The 20,184-nt window shown below is 43.7% G+C and overlaps 1 protein-coding gene across 3 annotated transcripts in view; it reads left to right on the forward strand.

Moving 5' to 3' along the window:
* The window catches only part of LOC111866265 (CD63 antigen), a 55,172-nt gene that overhangs the window by 8,057 nt on the left and 26,931 nt on the right, over nt 1-20,184 (forward strand). For all 3 annotated transcript variants that reach the window (XM_023855045.2, XM_023855044.2, XM_023855043.2), the window contains exons 2-4: nt 14,256-14,447; nt 17,077-17,247; nt 19,129-19,332. In XM_023855045.2, the coding sequence (XP_023710813.1) occupies nt 14,256-14,447; nt 17,077-17,247; nt 19,129-19,332 (567 nt within the window). The remainder of the gene's footprint in view (nt 1-14,255; nt 14,448-17,076; nt 17,248-19,128; nt 19,333-20,184) is intronic.

Raw genomic sequence — 20,184 nt, forward strand, 5'->3', positions numbered from 1 at the left:
ATCTAGACAATCGGCTCAAAGATGGCGGTAAGGTTGTCAGCCTTACGCGCCGGCCGCGCTTTACTCCCCAGGAAAATTATTTAATTAATTCCTGGTACTCATTTCTGTTAGAGGCTGAGTCAACCCCAGGGTCATAGTGCGGCTGGAAGGATTAGGTCAATTGAAAAAATCTAGTGACATCATCGGGACTTGAAACTGCGACCTTCCGGCTTGTAGCATTGTTATTTAGAGCTTAATTTTATAATTAACCTGCCAGATCTATGAAGGTTCATGTTTCGAGTTTCGAAAAGTACCTAATGACCTAATTTACTTATTGCTTATTTAACAACAGTGTCAGTAGCTCAGTTTATATAGTGTCTAATGGTAGGATGATGAATGATTAATCAGTTGGAAAGGATGGATGGAAATTGTTGTGACCTCATTTTAGGCACTATCCCGCCATTTGTTTGGAGTGACAGACGAAGACCACTACAATCTGTTTCAAGTGGCTTTATGTATGTTTGATAATGTTACCAAGATTGCCTTGTGTTGGTAAACTGGCTGTTTCGGAGTCTCGCCATATTTATGGGGAAGCGTGCAAATGAGCGTGTTGCACAAAGGCGAGCAGCAAGTCCCTGTAGAATAAGAGGGACAGGTTCTGTGCGTGACGCAGTACACAGGGGATTAGGTAAACATACGCACGTTGCACGACCGTGGGGATTCGTTGCGCTGACCACGCGACATCCTCTATCTGCTAAAGTTGGCACTAACTTCGCTGACAAAGCGGCGGTCGCTCGATTGGTAAAGTTTGTATGTATGTTGCATGGAGACCATGTTCAGAAGGAGTAGGTGAACTCTAATATAAAAACTGAACCAGCTCTCGGTGCCCATAGTACAACAGGCTGGCTGGGCCCCAGAGCCAATATAAAAAAAAAAGAAAAAAATCTTGCCGCTGCCGGAAACGAACCTTGATTTCTCGGTCATCAACTCCGTAGCCTAGTCGCCGTACCGACTGAGCTATCCCGAGGTACAGAAATATCACGTGCCTGTACATTTTCCTGAACTAGTCATATTTTTACGTTGTTTGCTGGGCAGATAAACATAATTACAGTGTCGCAACCACTTAGACACATCAGAGACCAGAGGGCAGAGTTGCGCAAGCTTTTCGGCACATGTGACATCTTGTCGAAAGGCGTGTCATCAGATCAGAATTTTACGTCACAAATCAAAGATGGCGTGTTATCCTGCAGGACACTGAGGAATGGAAGCATGTGAGCCGGTGCGGGAAAATTTCCAAATGAGACTGAGATGTACTTCCGCCAGAGAAGAAATTTACCACCGGGTGAAACTTCACGAAGATCGAACACCATCAAGTCTTCTCGGGCGAACAACCGCATGAAGATGATATATATAACGTTTCGGGAACCCCAGGTGATGGAGCTAGAGACGGTCTCCTAAACGTCTGACACTAGTCCAGTTAGCTTTCTAACATGAAATACATGCCACAACATAATCTCGCGAAATGCGTCAAGGAAATTCCAACTACAAAAGAGATAGGGCGAGGGCACACCAAGGAAACTGGAAACCGCAACGCAACCGCAATTTCTGAGAATTGTTATCAGCCTGAGTTGGAACACATGTTACAGAATGGAGCAGCGCAAATTGAGGAAACTGAGTTGCCGTGTCTTCAGTTTGCGCTCCTCCATTCAGTAACATATGTTCAACCCCGGCTGATAACAGTTCTCGGAAATCGCGGTTGCGTTGCGGTTTCCAGTTTCCTTGGTGTGCCCTNGCACGGGGAAACCCACCCTCTCCAATAACTAACTAACTATCTTCCTAACATGAAATAGATGCCACAACATAATCTCGCGAAATGCGTCAAGGAAATTCCAACTACGAAAGAGATAAGGCGAGGGCACACCAAGGAAACTGGCAACCGCATCGCAACCGCAATTTCTGAGAATTGTTATCAGCCTGAGTTGAACACGTGTAACTGAATGGAGCAGCGCAAATTGAGGAAACTGAGTTGCCGTTTCTTCAGTTTGCGCTCCTCCATTCAGTAACATATGTTCAACCCGGGCTGATAACAGTTCTCGGAAATCGCGATTGCGTTGCGGTTTCCAGTTTCCTTGGTGTGCCCTCGGCCATACAGTCTGTTTTTGTGAATACTACGGAACGCTAATGTAACAAGGGGGCATGTCAACGCGATAGGGCCTTTTTTTTAAAAATACCAGTATGAGATTAGTCGGCATTGCAGTCACATGACATTGAAGGTCTGTGCTTTATGCGGGGGCTCAAGGTTGAGGAGGAGGAGAGATCATGTCTCATCGGTGAGCTGTTACTATTTCCAAGGCCTTGTCATTCATTATCGCCCTTGTGACGAACAGCGTGATAGGAAACACGTCAGTCTTCATGTTCTTCGGATTATTCGTTGATTCATGCGTTCCATAATTCAGGAGAACATAATCGAGGTAGACTGAGGTTCAGGAGAAGACAATAGAGGTAGACTGAGGTTCAGGAGAAGACTAAATAGAGGTAGACTGAGGTTCGTGTTGGGGTCCCGGTAATGTGTGTCGGTATGTATGCATATAGGTGAGAGGATCAATATAAAAGATGGAAACGTGTACTGCACTGGAATTCACTCATTTTTCAAACGCTTTGCGTGCGACATTGTGTAATTCATTGACTGTTCTGCAAATCTGTTTTAGAACTAATTTGGCCTTGTATTTCGTTAAATATTCAAAACAAAAATAAACTCCGTGGCTTAAGTCCGCAAGCGAACTATACCGACCGAGCGACCGCCGCTTGTCGGCGAAGTCAGTGCCAACTTCAGCGGATAGAGGGTGTCGCGTGGTCAGCGCAACGAATCCCCACGGCCGTTAATTTCGGGTTACTAGACCGGATTTCGTTAAATATTCACCATATCGAAAATGTCATTGTAGGTCGAGTGTACCTACGTTTCTGATAGAAAGCTGGTAAAGCTGTCCCTGTAGCAGGCCGTGAAGACCCATAGGGGCCTGAGAGGTCGAGATCCCCACATTTTCTAAATAGTCGGCTCATAGTTGGCGGTAAGGTTGTCAGCCTTACCCCCCGGCCGCACTTTTAACCCCCAGGAAATGGCTGGTATTCATTTCTCTTATGAGGCTGAGTCGACCCCAGGGCCATAGTGCGGCTGGAATGGTTAGGTCAATCTAAAAATCCAATGACGTCATCGGGATCCGAACCCTCGACCTTCCGGCTTGTAGCATAGTGCCTCAACCAACTACGCTACCGCGTGCCCCGGAAGACACATGTAAGAGATCCAAAAATAATTGCAGACAGCCGGACTACGGGCTGGACGTTCGCTGTTAGATTCCCGATAGGTGGGGGAGGTATTTCTTTCCTTCATAACGCCCAGACCGGCTCTGGGGCTCCTCAAACTTCCTATACAGTGCGTAGCATGAGGTAAAGAGGCAGAGACGTGAAGCTAACCACACACCTGCAGCTAGTGCCGATTTTAAGAACGGTAGAGAGATGTCTCCACGGCCACGTCCGTCTTAATGGCGTGGTGCTTGAGGAAGTCCAAGGATAGGAATTGTGTTAATAAAGATAATTTTACAAAATACAGCACAATACTATCATGTGATTTAACTTTTCGATCCTGAGTCATCGCGGGACCCACAGATGGAGACTCACTGTTGAGAAGAGTTTGTCTGTCTTCTTGAGTCCAGCACAGCAAGAGCGGAAAAATAATGAACACATGTTTCTAAATGTATTCTTCGTAAATTTGCCTTGCTATACATTTATTGCGGACAGACCTAATATTGCAGATCCATTGCTTCAAAGTTAAATCACATTAGTCATTAGTTGCATAGTCTGAAATTACTTCTATTTGTTTGTTTGAATATTTATCTACTGTATAAGAACTGCAGCCGGTCACGGTAGCTGAGCGGTCTAAGGCATGTACTGTCTTCGCTCGCATGGAAACCGGGATCGTGGGTCATGGATGTCTAGCTTGTGTGTGCGTTTTTCTGTGTTTGTGTACAGGTAGAGGCCTTGCGACGAGCTGATCACCCGTCCAAGGAGCCCTACAGAATGTGTAAGATCAAGAAAAACCGAAGTGAACGGAGACCTTAATGGAAGTAGGCCTAGGCCCACAGGGGCTGTAGTGCCAAGGAAAAAAGAAAATAACTGCTTCAGATAAAAGTAGATTTTAATGAGGTTTATATTTCATGTTAACCTACATATTTCCTTTACGGCAAACTTTTTTTTTAGAATAGGCGCGGAGCTGAGTAGTCAGCACCATCTAGTGCCGGAATCAAGAGTGGTGAAAAATATTTTTTTGCACCCTGCCTTATGTTTTCATGGTGCGGTGCTTTATTAAGCACAGGGATAACTTTACTTTTACGTTTGTAGAGCTGCTAGTGTCCTGCCTTTACAGTAAAGCGTCCAGTCTTATGAATAAAACTTATTTGATTTCCCTTATCGCTTGTTTTTGTTGGCCATCTGAAACCCAGTCTTGTGTGGGCGGAAACATTGAAAGCTACCACAAACTGAAGCGCTACCTTGGAGAATCGTGTCTCCTTTTTCCTGTTGCTCCCACTTTGAAGCTCACCGCATCCTTGAAACGCTTTGTTTCACTTTAGTTACCTAATCCTAGGACAGTCGGTAGGACTTCTTGAACGGGGAATCACCTATCGCAAGACCACTCCCAACACAAACACAGTAAGAGCAGACATTAAGCACAATAGACCACAGTAGGTCGCGGTGCATGGGCCGAGAAGGCTTACCCAACATACAAGAGCAGACATTCATGCTTTTACTGGGATTCGAACCCACGATCCCAGCTTTCGAGCGGGCGAAGACAGTTTATGCCTTAGACCGCGCGGCCACTGTAAACGGCTGCGGAGAACAGCGCTAACTAATATGATTTCGCGTCTTGTTAGTGTTATGTAGCGCTGGTGGACGCTCCGCAGTGTAAGCTCGAGCATGTTTTCTTGTGTGAATTCGATACTTGCCTAGAGCACTGCTTGGTTCAGACTGTCTTGTTTAGAGCACTGCTTGGTTCAGACTGTCTGCTCAACTGTACTAACAAAGCGTATATCCGAGCGCTCTCTTCTTCCAACCTTGGCTGTCCCACCGGACAACAGTTACGTTGTGTGATAGGAGCTGTTGTGTAGTTGCTGATATTACTGTTTCTTTCGGGGAATTCTGCTCATACGTTTCTGAAATTACGAAATCCTGAAGAAGGTTGATCGATAGGTCGGCCAGCGCTACATACCAAATGGAACACCCATCTTTGTTGTGCCATTTTTCACATTATCTAGCACGATCGTTCGTCGCTGTCTTACGAGCATTTTTCAGTGGCTAACGAAGATTTTGTAAAGCAAAGAGTGTTAATTATTTTGCACCGAAAGAAATGAAGTGACTGACATTTTGGACATACATTTTCTTGACGAGCATTATCTTTTGGGATATAACGCCGTGTAGTCCGTTGAAAGTCAGCCGACGTTTCGGAGGAACATAACCTCCATCTTTATAGAGTCGAATAAGCCGTGCAAGATATTAGCGTGAAAGCAGGTGGCAAGCAGAGTGAAGTGACTCGGTTTGCCAACTGCTCTCAAACTGGTATCTTAGTCTTTTTACATGAGGACTAAGGCAGAATGGTGTCAGAAATTTTTTAAATTAAAAAGTAGGGCGATAGATATGCCCAAAAATTCTTTCATGCTGTTAATATAGCATCGTCATGGACTTTTCTAGATGCGAATGAAAAGCAAAAGGAAGGTAAAGTCTCATGCTTAACTAATTAAGCATTACGCCATGAAGGCGTATGGGGAAGTGGATGTATAGGCCCACGTATACTTGACCTCGGCACTAGTTGGAAGTGAGTGGCCAGCTTCACGCATCGGCCGATTTACCCACGGAGAAAGAACCCGCGGCACCCATTGAATGGGAGGTTGGGTGAGCCCCACAGTTAGTCTGGACGCTATGGAGAAGAGAAAAATCTTACCCCTACCGGGACTTCGTACGTCCAACCCGTATCCAGTCGCTATCCCCGCCACATGGATTAAGTGGAATTTCTAGTGAGACTGCTGACGTTACAGTTATTTGAAGGCTTCGGTTGTATGATATGGATCAGGATTGTAATACGTTTTAAGGAAACTGGATGTTTACACTTCGTAGGCTGTGGAATCTGGCCACGTTAGAAGCGGAACGGGCCAGATTGTATGAGATCGCAGGCTCGCCGACCGGACAATCGAAATCAGACATTTAGTGATAACACTACTAGCGTCTCCGAGAGGATCGGATTGTGCAACCGAACAAGCCCGGCGGAAACGAAATAGTTCGCTTCTCAACCGAGCATTCGGTCAGAAGAAAAACGTAATAGAGTATATCCCACCGCTTCCTAGTGAAGGTGTGATCAAGCTGGGTGCACGCGCTTTTTTCGTGAGAGATTTGTAAATGAGGTATTTTATCTCAGGCGTCGCTGGTCAGATACGATCCTGCCCGTTCGATTTCCAATATGACCACAGCCTAAAACTGCCACCTCAGGCTGGTAAGATTAGATAGGGAGTGTTTGCGCGTGTTACGTGTCCTACTAGCATACGTGTATGTACCTACACTAAATGTTGCAAAACTGTTGCTTTAAGAACGCCATTGGTAAAAAGGTAAAGTTGCCCCTGTGCTAAATTAGTTCAGCACAATGCCATGAAGACATGCGGGGGAGTGGAGGTATAGCTCTACCATTCTTAACCTCGGAACTAGATGGAAGTGAGTTGGTCAGGTTTTTAAAAAAAAATCGGACAGACTATGGGATTATCAAGGAATTTAAATTGATAACGTTACTGTACATCGAAGTTTCACGTCTCCGCAGTTACGCTTATGGCATCGTAATGGAATTCGCGCGAAAATCTATGGGTCTAAAAGTATGCAATCATCTTTTGTCCACGTTGCCATAGAAATGTTTCAGGAAACAGAAGAGCATCGTTTACTTGCTGAATGAGGAAATAGTTAAACAGTTCCGTAGGACGTCCATCCCATGGCAGTTTGCCTAGTTTTAGAAATAGAGCATTACATCAGAGTGAGATGTTTTGTATGGCACTGTGTTTACGCCGCACACGAGAATCTAGGTTGAAGTCTTGGAAGGGGGAGCACTGGGTCTGACTACCATGAAGATGCAAACGTTATTTTGATCAGCAGTTTCTGCAAACATCCTGCATTGAATAGATCATAAGTGTGTGCCAGTAATACAGTAATATTTCTTGTAATAGGTCTTTGGTTTATCTTCGTTAATTCTGCCAGATTGTTAATAATGTTTCTTGTTTTAAGTGTACGTGACCGCATCTGTGGTCTAGTGGTCAGAGTCCCTGGCTACAAATCCAGAGGTCCGGGTTCGATTTCCGCCTGTCCAAGATTTTCTGAGAAGTAGTGGGTCTGGAACGGGGTCCACTCAGCCTCGTGAGGATAATTGAGGAGCTATGTTAGGGAAATAGCGGCTCCGGTCTAGAAAACCGAAATTAACGGCCGTGGGGATTCGTTGCGCTGATCACGCGACACACTATCCGCTAAAATTGGCACAAACGTCGCCGACAAGTGGCGGTGGCTAGGTCGATATAGTTCGCTTGCGGACTAAAACCACGGAGTGTTTTTGTTAAATGTACGATGGCTGGATCGGTAATGTTGACTTTATTAGGTGAGATCGGCCGCGACACGTCTAACCTGAGTTTTCCCAGTCCGTCCAATAAAATACGGGGGCAGTACCGTCAGACTATGGTTACTTTTTTCCACACTGTTAACAGTTTATTACCCACTACATTCCATCAGTCGACTCGCAGTTACTGAAAGAGTCGTAAAATAAACAGCCAGTAAAGTACAAGCGAACACAAAGGAGTACAATATTTATGTTGTCCGACTACATTAGCTGCTCTTACAAAACATTCGCATTTTTACACGATGCGGCAAATAATCTGTGTTCGTTAGAGTAATGTCAGTAGCCTATACACAGGCCTGGAGCAGGAGGTAGCGTAGTTGGTTGAGGCACTATGGAAGAAACATTCCAGCCGCGCTATGGCCCTGGAGTAGATTCAGCCTCTAACAGAAATGAGCACCAGCAATCATCCTGGGGGGTAAAGGGTGGACTGCCGGCTCGTAAGCCTGACAATCTTACCGCATCTGTAAACTGATTGTCTAGATCAGGGGTCTCCAAACGTTTCGAACCGCGGGCCACATTAGGTAATTCAGCACTTTCAACGGGCTGGATCAAATGAGAAATTAATAACTCTAGGTATATGAGTTTTATTGAAAGCACAGAATTTCATAAACCAAATACAAAGTACGTGAGAATAAATTATCGTATATTAATGACAACAGACAGTAGCAGCAAATGCTCATATTTTCATCACAAATTATATTAAAACAATTAATGTGAATTATGGAACTCTTTTTGCATTCTTAAAATCTGATTAAATTGAGGCTCAGATTTTGAAACGCTAATCACAAGTAGTGACTTTAAATGTTCATCGGATAAATTTGCCCTGTATTTCGACTTGATGTACTTCATCTGGGAAAAAAGTTTGTTCACACAGATATGTTGTCCCAAAAATGGAGATAAATTTACAAGCACATTTCTTTAAATTTGGAAATTGCTCAGAGTTCAGAAATTTATAAAATTCGATCAAATTTCCTTCCTTGTATTTGTCTTTAATATGATATTTATCCTGAAGTTCAATAATTTCCATTTGAATTTGACATCTGCAGCATCACAGTCAAACTGATTTTGAAACAATCTATCCAAATCAGCAGATCGCTCCCGAAATTGTTCTTTCAATGCTGAAATGACTAAATTTGCAAACGAGGAAGGAAATTCTGTTTCACCCTTTTTATGCAACTCTGCACAGTATAGCATATGAACAAAGTTACAATTTTTCACTTGGCTTTCCAGAAGTATCAACTTTGCTCTGAATGCCTTGATAAGTGCAAATAAATAACAGACTAATTTATTTTCATCCTGCGACTTTAAATTCAAATGGTTCATATGGTTTACCAGATCAGCAAAACTGCTAATTTCCAAAGCCACTTGGTATCTGATAAAAGTGGTTCGTGATGGTTTTTCTCGGTAAGAAATATATTAGTTTCATTCCTGATCTTAAAGAATCGCGAAATAACCTTTCCACAGTTAAGCCATTGAACTGCAGTATCATATGTCAGGTCAATAAGCTCGGAATCACATTTACCAGTACTCATTGGAAAATTAGTTCAATTGGCGCATTTCTGCACAATTATTTCGCGGGCCGTAGTTTGGAGACCCTTGGTGTAGATAAAATGTGGGAGCCTCGACGTCTCATAACCCTATGGGCCTTCTCGGCCTGTTAAAGGGATAGCTTGAGCTTTTACCAAAGCATAGATCTATAACGCTTTTCGTGTTTGAAGCACTTTGTGCGGTGCGATTAGCTTTGCAACGGTAGATTTGTATCTGCTTCAAGGCCACTGGTAGGCGATATTAGCTGGAGGAAGGTGGAAGTTACAGGTGCTCGGTAAAAATAAGGAGGGCCGCACGGAACAGTGGATTTGGTTGGGTGGTGTATGAGGCTGACCATATTAACAGCCTTACATCTTTCTAATGCCAATAGCGTGCCTGTCTGAAGCGAGTGCTTGTGTTGCCACAAAATAGAAAGTATTACCAGCAGGGCCGCAGAACTCCGGAAAAAAGATCACATAGAACCGCTGTCAGGAATCGTGGTCGTAACTGAAATATGTTTGTTGGCAAAGCTGCAGCTATACACTGAAGAACCGGCGAAGTGACTTCTCTCCGAACAAAGGGAGTGAGACAGGATGCGTCGTTTCTTCCAGTTCTCGGAATTGTAAGCAGATCTGTTTCCTGTTGACGGAGTTGACTGACTGCAGTTTTATTGATTCAGATGATGATATTAATACATAGAAGTACGCTGCCATTTGACACGTAGAGAATGTTAGACATGCCTAGAAGAGTGTTCTTCACACAGAATTTTGGTGCATTTTCCTCTGGCTTCACTTGGTAGACACCAGATTTCATTTGGTCCCAAAGGAAGGGAGGCGTGTGAAGTCCGGTGATCTCGTTGCTCATTTGATAGGATCATGCCATTTAGTTTAGTTATTGCGAAACTATTATCATATGAGGCACGCCAAGTCAGCCCAGAAAGCGGTGCTGTTCCGTCCTGTTGAAAGAAAGCGTTTCTGTAATGAACCGTGCAGAAAATGCATGAAGGAATTTTGTAGCACATGTAGTGCTTTAGTATTACTATTATAAACAAACTATTTCATTTCCCATCGTCTCAGCCCGTACAAAACTTGCACTGATGTAAAATGAGCGGCCTGTTTGTACATCCATTTACTTTATTAAATCTTTTTAATAAAAAAACTGCTGATCCGTGAAGTCCATTTCCGTAGGCAATTAGACCGAAATAAACAAAGAGCATACGCATAGCAGGGCCTATCGCATATTAGAAAGTGCTGCGTAGATGAAACCTAGAGGAAATTGCTGTTTCTGTCAGAGAGATACACAGCGTGAAATGAGGCAGTCAAGGATTCTCTGGGAATGAACGGTAACGCTAGGAGGCAGCGGTAGGCTTCTGCATCATTCCAGCGCGTCCGCTTATGCACTTCGCCAGAGCTGAGGAAAGCCACCACAGACCTCAGTAATGAAGGGGCGGGGATCTTCCGGTAGAGATTCGAATTGAGAGGACAGAAACACTATCTACTACACAGTGATTACTGTCAAAAGGTGAAGATATATCCTACTGGTCGTAGGGTAGGTCCTCGAAGTATTGGCGACTGAGAAACTTAAAAAATTCTTACTTTCTCATTATTTCGTTCTGAGAATTACAGTGACCTGTATGAAGTACTTAATTAGTTATTAGCCATTAAACTGGATTAAGTTAAATTCCACAAACACGTAAGTTACAGGAAGGACTGTAGAGCAATGCACTGTGGCCTACCTTTCAGGATACGTCAGGTTAAGAGGAATGAACATGTAACCGGAAGGGCGCTCCTTCCTTTTTCGTCCACGCATCCGGTTTGACGGTGATCAGTAACGTGAGCGCAAACGGAAGCGCTTTGTCGTCACGGTGACTGAGTCAACTGGTTCATAAACTGTATGCGTGTGGGGTCACTGGAAGAGATCCCGAAAATTGGAGACGACAGTACAAAACCGATAAAATCTACTGCGTAATTCGGAAAGCGGGCAGTAATGAAGAAGAAGGTTGCGCATGACTGAGAGACTTAAAATCCATGCACTTGACATTAGAACCCGCGGCATTTCAAACCTGATACAGCAGATAGTCACCGGAGCTGATGCAACCCAACATCCACACAAATTTGATTACAGGATCACCCCTAGTGGTCACCTGTCACCGGAGACCTACAGATTAATTTTATTACGAACATCTGTGCCCCTCCATACAATACCTAAGTCTGCTGTTAAGTACTATGACCACTGACTATTCCCCACCTCCTCCATTAAGCGAACTTGCTACGTACGAGGACTACGTTTTCATACCGAGCATGCGTACTGCTGCTGCTCCATTACTAAATAATTTTATGGCTTTGTTGTTAACGTAAATCCATGTTTATCACCCGGTATGCAGCGATGCGTGTAAGAATGTGCCGCAGTAGTTTGAATGCAGATGGGGCTGACAAATGATGTGCCATATTCTCAAACACTTGTTCTCTCATCTGATTAACATGTTATACTGCGTCATCGAAAATGCTACTGCTATGAGGCGTTCCATCTTGTAGGATATCACGCTATGTAGTCTAATGAAATTCAACCAACATTTCAGAGGAACATGTCGCCTGCTTGCTGTCTGCTTCGTGGTGTTTTCTTGTTTGGCTTGTTCTTGAACCCTGAAGATGGAGGCGATATGTTGCTCCGTAACCAGACTGAACGTCATTATATCCCAGATAACAAATCATTATAACCACTGTTGTGAGAACCTCAGATCCAACATGTTGCTTCTCTGATTAATAATATTGTGGCGTGCCGCCTAAAAGCCGGACTGTATGACGTCCATCGTTACGCAACGGCTGCAGTGGGAATGCATACTTCAGCGACAACGAATACATGGAAAGACAACTACCTAAGAAACTGCCTAGACAACAGAGGCAAAATTGTTGAGTTCCCACGGCAACGAATAGACCCGTAACGAATATTCTAGCTAACACGGGAAACAACCCTTCGACAAGGTGTTCTCTCAGCGGTACACTAAGATCTACTTAAGAGGGTAGATTACGACAGAGCAGCTCAGATCCGACGAGGGACCAGGGAAGAACCAAGAGCAAAGACACTCCACCGAGAATAGCTGTGCAAGAAGAGTATACCCGTTGAAGAGGAAACGCAAAGACACGACGGACTAATCAGGTCGCTTTGTCTGAAAGGGCGTCATTTGAGAGTAGTTATAATTGTGAGCGTAAACGAGGAGTTATCCAATAAACAGCGTCGTCTAATCCGGAACCCATAATTTCTTGTCGCGTTACCTGGATGCGTGACAATATCTTCACGGTGCTGATTGAACTGGTGGTGTAGTAGGATATTAATTTAACAGGAAATACCTCACTGTTTTATATGGCGACATTTCCATGTCATCAGTCGTCATTTCCATCATCACTGGTGATATCTTGATAAACGCTGTGCTTCAGAATAACATTGTTAATCTCAATATTTATTTTTTAATGCTAGTGGGGTGGGACTTCCCTTGCACTGCGGCCACTTCTGGCCTATTGTACCAGCCCCAGATGATAGGTGAGGATGATTGTGGAGCAATTGGTGGAATGAAGATTGGCAGGGGAACAGAAGTACTAGAAGAAAACCTGCCGCAGCGCCACTTTGTCCACTACAAATCCCACTTGACCAGACCCGGGATCGAACCCGGGCCGCCGCGGTGGGAAGGCAGGGACTAACCGCTTGAGCTATGGCGCGGCCCAATCTCAGTATTCTACTTATCTGTTACTCTTACCATCTCTTATTCGTCACCCAAATAGTTTCATACAGTTAAATGTTTCTGTGTTCTGTACCGCATTATACAAACAATATGTAGATATAGAACAGCGAAATCATGGGGACGAACATGAAATACGTGTATACATACACGTGTACATCTGTACTCGCACATGACTCGGTGTGCCGTAGAGTACTGAGCTATATTTCGGTGTGTTGCCAAGCAGAAGAGGTTGAGAAACATTAGTATTTAGTTGTGTAAATTGTGGACAAACAATATAGAACAGCAACGAAGTTTAACTTTAGATTAAGATTTTATTCCCGATGTGAATTAGACACGAATGCTGAAGGTAAGCCGCGACGATTAGATGAACGCGTAAAAGAGTATAGAGAAAGAAATATAAGCGGAAAATTTCATGTCCGTTCATCACAACATTGGATTTTGTGAAGTTAATGTGAAACGGTTTATCATATAAAAGTTTGTGAATGGTGCAAACTACTTTCTGCATAATGATTTGTAATCTTACCGAGCCAGTTGGCTCAAGCGACAATGCTTCCAAAGTTTTTATTCAGAAGTTGACGGTTCGAATATCAACCGGCACATCTATCGTGACTGAGGTTTCCTTGGCTTTCTTCAGTCCCCATCTCATCATTCAGTATCATAATACCATTCGCCGCGCATTGTAACCTGAGCTAAATGTGACAGGTAAACTTAACCCTGTGCTTAATTCATTAAGCTCTATGCCGTGAAGACGTATGGGCGCGTGGAAGCATAGCTTCGTAATTCTTGACCTCGGCACTAGATGGAGATGGTCAGTTTCACGCCCCGGCCCGCTTTACTCCCCGGCAGATCGACCTCGTACCCATTAAATAGGTTGGATGGGCCCCAGAGCCGGTCAAGCCGCTGTGGAGAAGACAAAATTCTGCAGCCGGGATTCGAACCCCGGCCGTTCAACACATAGACCGTCGCTGTACTGACTGAGCTATATATGTACTTAAGAAAATATGTAGCTCTAGTGCTTTACTTCTTTTTTTAATTTAATATTGACGAAGTCGGGAATTGTGGAGCTATATCTCCAGTTCCCCATATGTCTTCATGGCACTGTTCTTAAATAAGCATAGGGGAAACTTTACCTTTACTTTAATTTAATGAGTTACATAAAAATCATTTATGCTGTGATATGTATGCTAATGAACTGTCTTGCAACCCTTTGCCTTGTCTATGTATTGCTGTTCTTGATAAGTCAGCTACGTACTGTATAAACGGCGATATATCCCAAAATATGTCTTGCTGGTACATGCAATGAGTATGTCTTTGCTGTTGCAGCTATGTGGTCTGGCTATACTGATCGCTGGTGCACTCTCCTATGCCAACATCGACAGGGTTGACAACCATCTGCATAATGTCGACGTTTCCGGATCCCCAATAGCCCTGATTGTTGTTGGCTCCATTGTGTTCATCGTCGCTTTCTATGGATGCTGCGGCGCCATCCGGGAGAGCCACTGCATGGTTGTGACGGTAAGGGACACAACGAATATTTCTTAATACGATGTATTCAGCAAAAATATATTTTTACATAAGGGAGGAGGGGAACACGTGGGTAAATTTCGAAGCGATCGCAAGCTTTAGGGCGATAACACACCAAGGAAACTGGCAACCGCAACGCAACCACGATTTCCGAGAATTGTTATCAGCCTGAGTTGAACACATGTTACTGAATGGAGCAGCGCAAATTGAGGAAGCGGCAACGCAATATGCGCCTCGCGGCATGCTGGGCACCGGGCGCTGTGAAGCGCAGAGCCGTGAACTCGTCAAGTGACTAAGAATCCTCCCTGTACATATACTAGGAACTGAGACTTGCGTATCCTTCATATCTGGATGTTCATTTACTTTGGTGTTTATTTCCTCGGAAATTTAATATACTCTCAATACATGATACAAACTCCGTCTTCAGTGCAAACCATATATTATAGGTCTTTCGTTTTGCTCTCCTTTACACACTACATGTTTCGGCCACAAACGGCCATCATCAGGTGTATTACTCACGTATCTGTCACACTGCACTTAGTTTAACATTTAAAATTTAAAAACACAGGTCTTCCTGATTGTTCCTTTCGTCGTTATTACCAAAATCTACTTCGTTGATATCTTTGTTATTTACAAACGTTAATTTTGATTTCTCTGAATTAGCACTTACAAAATATGGTTGCACTGAAGACGGAGTTTGTATCATGTATCTTATGGAGTGCAACAGGATGCTTAAATATAATATTGTAAATACTCTCAATACTGTGTACAAGGAGGGGCACGCGGTAGCGTAGTTGGTTGAGGCACTATGCTAGAAGCCGAAAGGTCGAGGGTTCAAGTCCCGATGAGGTCATTGGATTTTTTCCATTGACCTAAACCTTCCGGCCGCACTATGGCCCTAGGGTTCATTCAGCCTCTAAGTACCAGGAATTAATTAATTAAATTTCCTGGGGAGTAAAGCGCGGCCGGCGCGTAAGGCCGACAGCCTTACCGCCATCTTTGAGCCGATTGTCTAGATAATGTGGGACCCTCAACGTGTCACAACCCTATGGGCCTTCATGGCCTGTTACAGGGATAGCTTTACTTTTACTTACTTTTTACGAGGAACAAAATATTGATAAAATGGCGAATTGTTAATATCTGACTGGACTGGTGTGCTGAAAACTTTTTATCATTCAGGGAGCTTCCTACCGCGGCGGCCCGGGTTCGATCCCGGGGTCTGTTCAAGTGGGGTTTGTGGTGGACAGAGTGGCGCTGGAGCAGGTTTTCGCCAAGTACTTCGGTTTCCCCTGCCAATCTTCATTGCACCAATTGCTCCACAATCACCCTCTCCGATCATCTGTGGCTGGTACAAAAGGCCAGAAGTGGCTGCAGTACAAGGGGCTTAGTCCCACTCCACTAGCAATAAAAAGAATACTACTAGTCTACAACACCGTTAGCAATTTTAAAACGATGTAAGCAGAGCTATATATGAGTCTTTGCATCTGTTGATGACACTGCGGCCACTTGTCGGTTTATACAAGGACCAAGACAAGGATTCTGGTATGGTACAGCTTTCTTCCCCGGGAGCTACACGGTGTTTGACTCATAAGTCGCTGAATTACATAACGCAGCAATTCAGGTGCAATTGATTGATTGTAACAACTTTTACACACTATCTGTGAGATGATCTGGATGTCAGAATTGTGTTTGTCAGTGAGGTGTGAGTCGATTTTCCGTGCCCACATAAAGGTCCGGACAGGATCGTCTTATGCTGAAGTCCAGTTCATCATTACTGAACGAGATTTGTCTGTAAGGCAAAAGGAACAGTATGGCGTATTGACGACAAAGCTATTTTGTGTTGTAGAGTACTTCCCCCTTACCTGTAGACAAACACAGTTGTAGTTGGAAAACTGGAAAGGATGAGAGCAGATGGAAGGCTACGTGTAAGTCAGAGTATAATATTAACCGTGTAAATGGGTGGATGGTGTGAGCAAATACAAGATGTTGCCAAGGATCTCTATCGTTTTGCATAATAAATTCATAAACTAGAGACAAATGAATTGTCGTGTAAGCTTGCCATAGCTAGGAGCTGGGAGAGCGTAGGCCATATAGCGACTGGCTACGGGCTGGACGACCGAGGGAGTCCCAATAGGATCAAGAATTTTATGTACGTTGTCCAGACTGGCTCTGGGGTCCGCCCAACTTCCTATCCAATGGGTACCAGGGGCCCTTTCCCCGGAGGTAGAGCGGCATGGGCGTGAAGCTGACCACTCACCTACAACTAGTGCCGAGGTCAAGAAAATGTGGATCTATACATCCACTCCACCATACGCCTTCATGGCAGGGACAGCATTACCTTTTTAACCTAAACCTTGCCATAGGTCAGTCGCTTACTTGCCAGGATCCCATCGTGGTCAGGTCGCGTGGAATTTCTGGTGGACAAAGTAGCAATGAGGCAGGGTTTCTTTATTCAAGGTACTTTGGTTTCCCCTTCCAGCCCTTATTCCACCAAATCCTCAATACTCATCTATTATCTGTGGTCGACATACCAGGTGGACTCAGTCTTATCCCACCCCACGAAATAGGAGTTGTATTGGCCTACCATTATTACAGTAAAATGAAGTAAATATGCTTTCAGTTTGCAGTGTTCCTGTTGGTGATCCTCATAACGGAGATCGCCATTGGAATTGTGGCCTTCGTGAATCGAGATGGCTGGAACACAGCAATCCATGACAGCCTCACTGATATGTTTGGCCGTTACGATCAGGACGAGGCCATCAAGAAGGACATCAACAGCTTGCAGAAAGCAGTAAGTCACACAAGAAATACAGGTTGATACTCATTTCTGCAATTGATACTTAAAGCCACTGTCAGTCTAGGTTTGCAGAAATGTTATGATGCAATTTCTGTTTAACCCTCGACATAATCTGATAGCACGAGATGTCTTCTTCTTATTTGTTTGACTTCAGCCTTTTCGTCGGCTGATGAAATGTGGACAGAAGTGAAAATAGCATATACTTTCGCCATTATTTTGAGGCGTTTAGTGTGTAATATTAATTATATTACGTATGTGCTGTAGATGGCACAGTGAGTGAGCCACTCGGTTTGGGAAAACTTCCTGAGTAAGGTGAAGAAACGAGTGAGAGTGAGCCACTTGGCTCGAGAAAACCTCCTCAGTAAGGTGAAGAAGCGAGTGAGAGTGAGCCACTCAGAGTGTGAGTGTGTGTGTGTGTGTGTGAGTGAGAGAGAGAGAGAGAATGTATGATTGAATTGATGGATGGCATTAATGAATGAAAAGACAGATGGCATGAATGGGAGAATGGGTGAACGAACAGGTGGATGCAGAGATCGATACACACAGTGTAGTTCAGGGATTCAGATATCCTACATTTTGATGTACTTAGGCTTCCAAATTGTAATGTATATCGCATCTCGTAACCGAGGTTCAAGAGTCAGAATTGAACCGACAGAACATATTTTATAGTTTCAGGCCATTAAAAACAGATAACAACAAATTGCCTATCGCGAACATGCAGCATGAAACTCCATTCACAAACTGTGTAACAGCCCACTGTAACAAGCAGCTGATGATGGCAACACGCCAACATAACACTACAATGCCCTGATTATAGGGTGATCTTGAGGCGAATCCCTTATTCGCAACCATGGGAATGAAAGGAGTGATTTGCACATCATTTAGATAAAGTAATGAATTTCATAGGCTAATTATTGGCTCCTTACATCACAGTTTACTGTGAGCTGCTTTGACATTCAAACCTGCATTCTGCCCACTGAATGTATTTATGGGTTTCACATGATTATCAGAATAAACCACTGTTATTTCCCTAAATGGCATTAATGGATTAAGCTGTAATTCTGTGTGGGTGTGAAAGTTTGACATTAAAGGACGAACATGGACTGTGAGGGTGTTTGAGAACAGGCTGCTGAGGAGAATATTTGTACGGAAGAGGGTTGAGATAATAGGAGGTTGGAGAAAAGTGCATAATGAGGAGCTTCATAAATTTTACTTTTCATCAAATATAATTTGAATGATAAAAGTCGAGGCAAATGACATTGGGGGGTGGGGGGTGGAGAAGAGTAATACATATAGTGTTTTGGTGGGAAAGCCAGAAGGAAAGAGACCACTAGGAAGACCTAAACATAGGTGGGAAGATAATATGAAAATGAATCTTAGAGAAATGTGCTGGGGTGGTAGGGATTGTATTTATGTGGCTCAGGATTAGGAGCAGTGGAGGGTTCTTGTGAACATCATACTGAACCTTCGGGTTCTGTAAAATTTTAGGAAGTTCTTGAATAGCTGAGCGACTTTTGGCTTCTCAAGGACTGAGTTCCATGGAGCTGGTTACTGAGAACTGAATGATTGGTCTTTGAAGGGAGACGCATGCTTTGTGTGAGGCGGAGAGTGAATTTTCTAAATATCATTTTGATTAATTCCAAGCTTCAGACGTTTACTAAGAACAACTGTCTGACAGTAGGGCCAAGACTGTAGTTAGTGAGATGACTTTAGGCTGGGTGAGTCCGTTTGCCTGTTGTATCATTCCCTTTAGAGGGAAGCGATATACTAGTACATACACCACCAGAAGGGACTTGGTGAACTAACCAATGAGGCTCCACATGGTTGTAGAATGTTGTTTTGTAGTTTAATTGTTATAAATTTTTATCTGACCAGCTTGAGTGCTGCGGCATTGACGGACCCGATTACTGGAAAACATCTATACCGGAGGGTTGCTGCGTAAACCCTGATGGAACCTGCTCAGCTGTGACCGACCCGAAGCAAGTTTTCCAGGAAGGATGTGTCCAGAGACTGGAGGAATTGATTCATGCCATCGGTCTCCTGCTTGGTGTGCTTGCTATCGTAATTGGGATAGTAGAGGTACATGAATTCCCAGTTTCGGAATTAATGTTTATGTTCTTTACGGAGTACTTTCCAAAACAATGTCTTCATATAAAAATTAACTCTCTTACAATGGTTCAGTGATAATGTGAGTCTTGTTTTGGGGCGATGTCACAGTGAAGATGGGGACTGTACTGTAGAAATTGCTCAGAAAGTAAGGCAATCCGAAACTTCGACAATACAGCACATGTTTACATGGTGACATCATCCAGAAACAAATTCACATTAACTTTGTGACATACTACCGGAGGGTGAAGAAGTTGGTGTTATATCATCTACAGCTGACAAGGTTTAATCAACAGCAGCATTAGTTATACTAAAAGAACCTTGTTCATAGTAAATGGTTACATTAACACACAACTGAAAGTATTATTCATGACCAGATGTGTTTGGAAGTTACCTGTAAAAGCCCAAATGTAAAGTGACCCCATTTTTTTTATGAGAAAATTATATATATATATTTTTTATGTAATAGTCTAAAATGAATACAAACAATACACTGAATCAGTCTTACAAGTTAAATTTAAAATATGTCATTGTTTTTAAACCAAACATGGGCGCACCATAGCTCAAGCGGTTAGTCGCTGGCTTCTCACCCTGGCAGCCTGTGTTCGATACCGGGTCTGGTCAAGTGGGATTTATGGTGGACAGAGTGGCTCTGGGGCGGGTTTTCTCCGAGTACTTCGGTTTCCCCAGCCACTCTTCATTCCACCAAATTCTCCATCATCATAATAATCACCCGGGGCTATAATAGGCCAATCAGTGGCCGTTGTCTGAGTGGAACCGGTTGGACTGCACCCCCCCCCCCCCTAACCGAAATTTTTAACCGAA

This window comes from Cryptotermes secundus, unplaced genomic scaffold, assembly GCF_002891405.2.
Source record: "Cryptotermes secundus unplaced genomic scaffold, Csec_1.0 scaffold1025, whole genome shotgun sequence".
NCBI classification, from domain to species: domain Eukaryota; kingdom Metazoa; phylum Arthropoda; class Insecta; order Blattodea; family Kalotermitidae; genus Cryptotermes; species Cryptotermes secundus.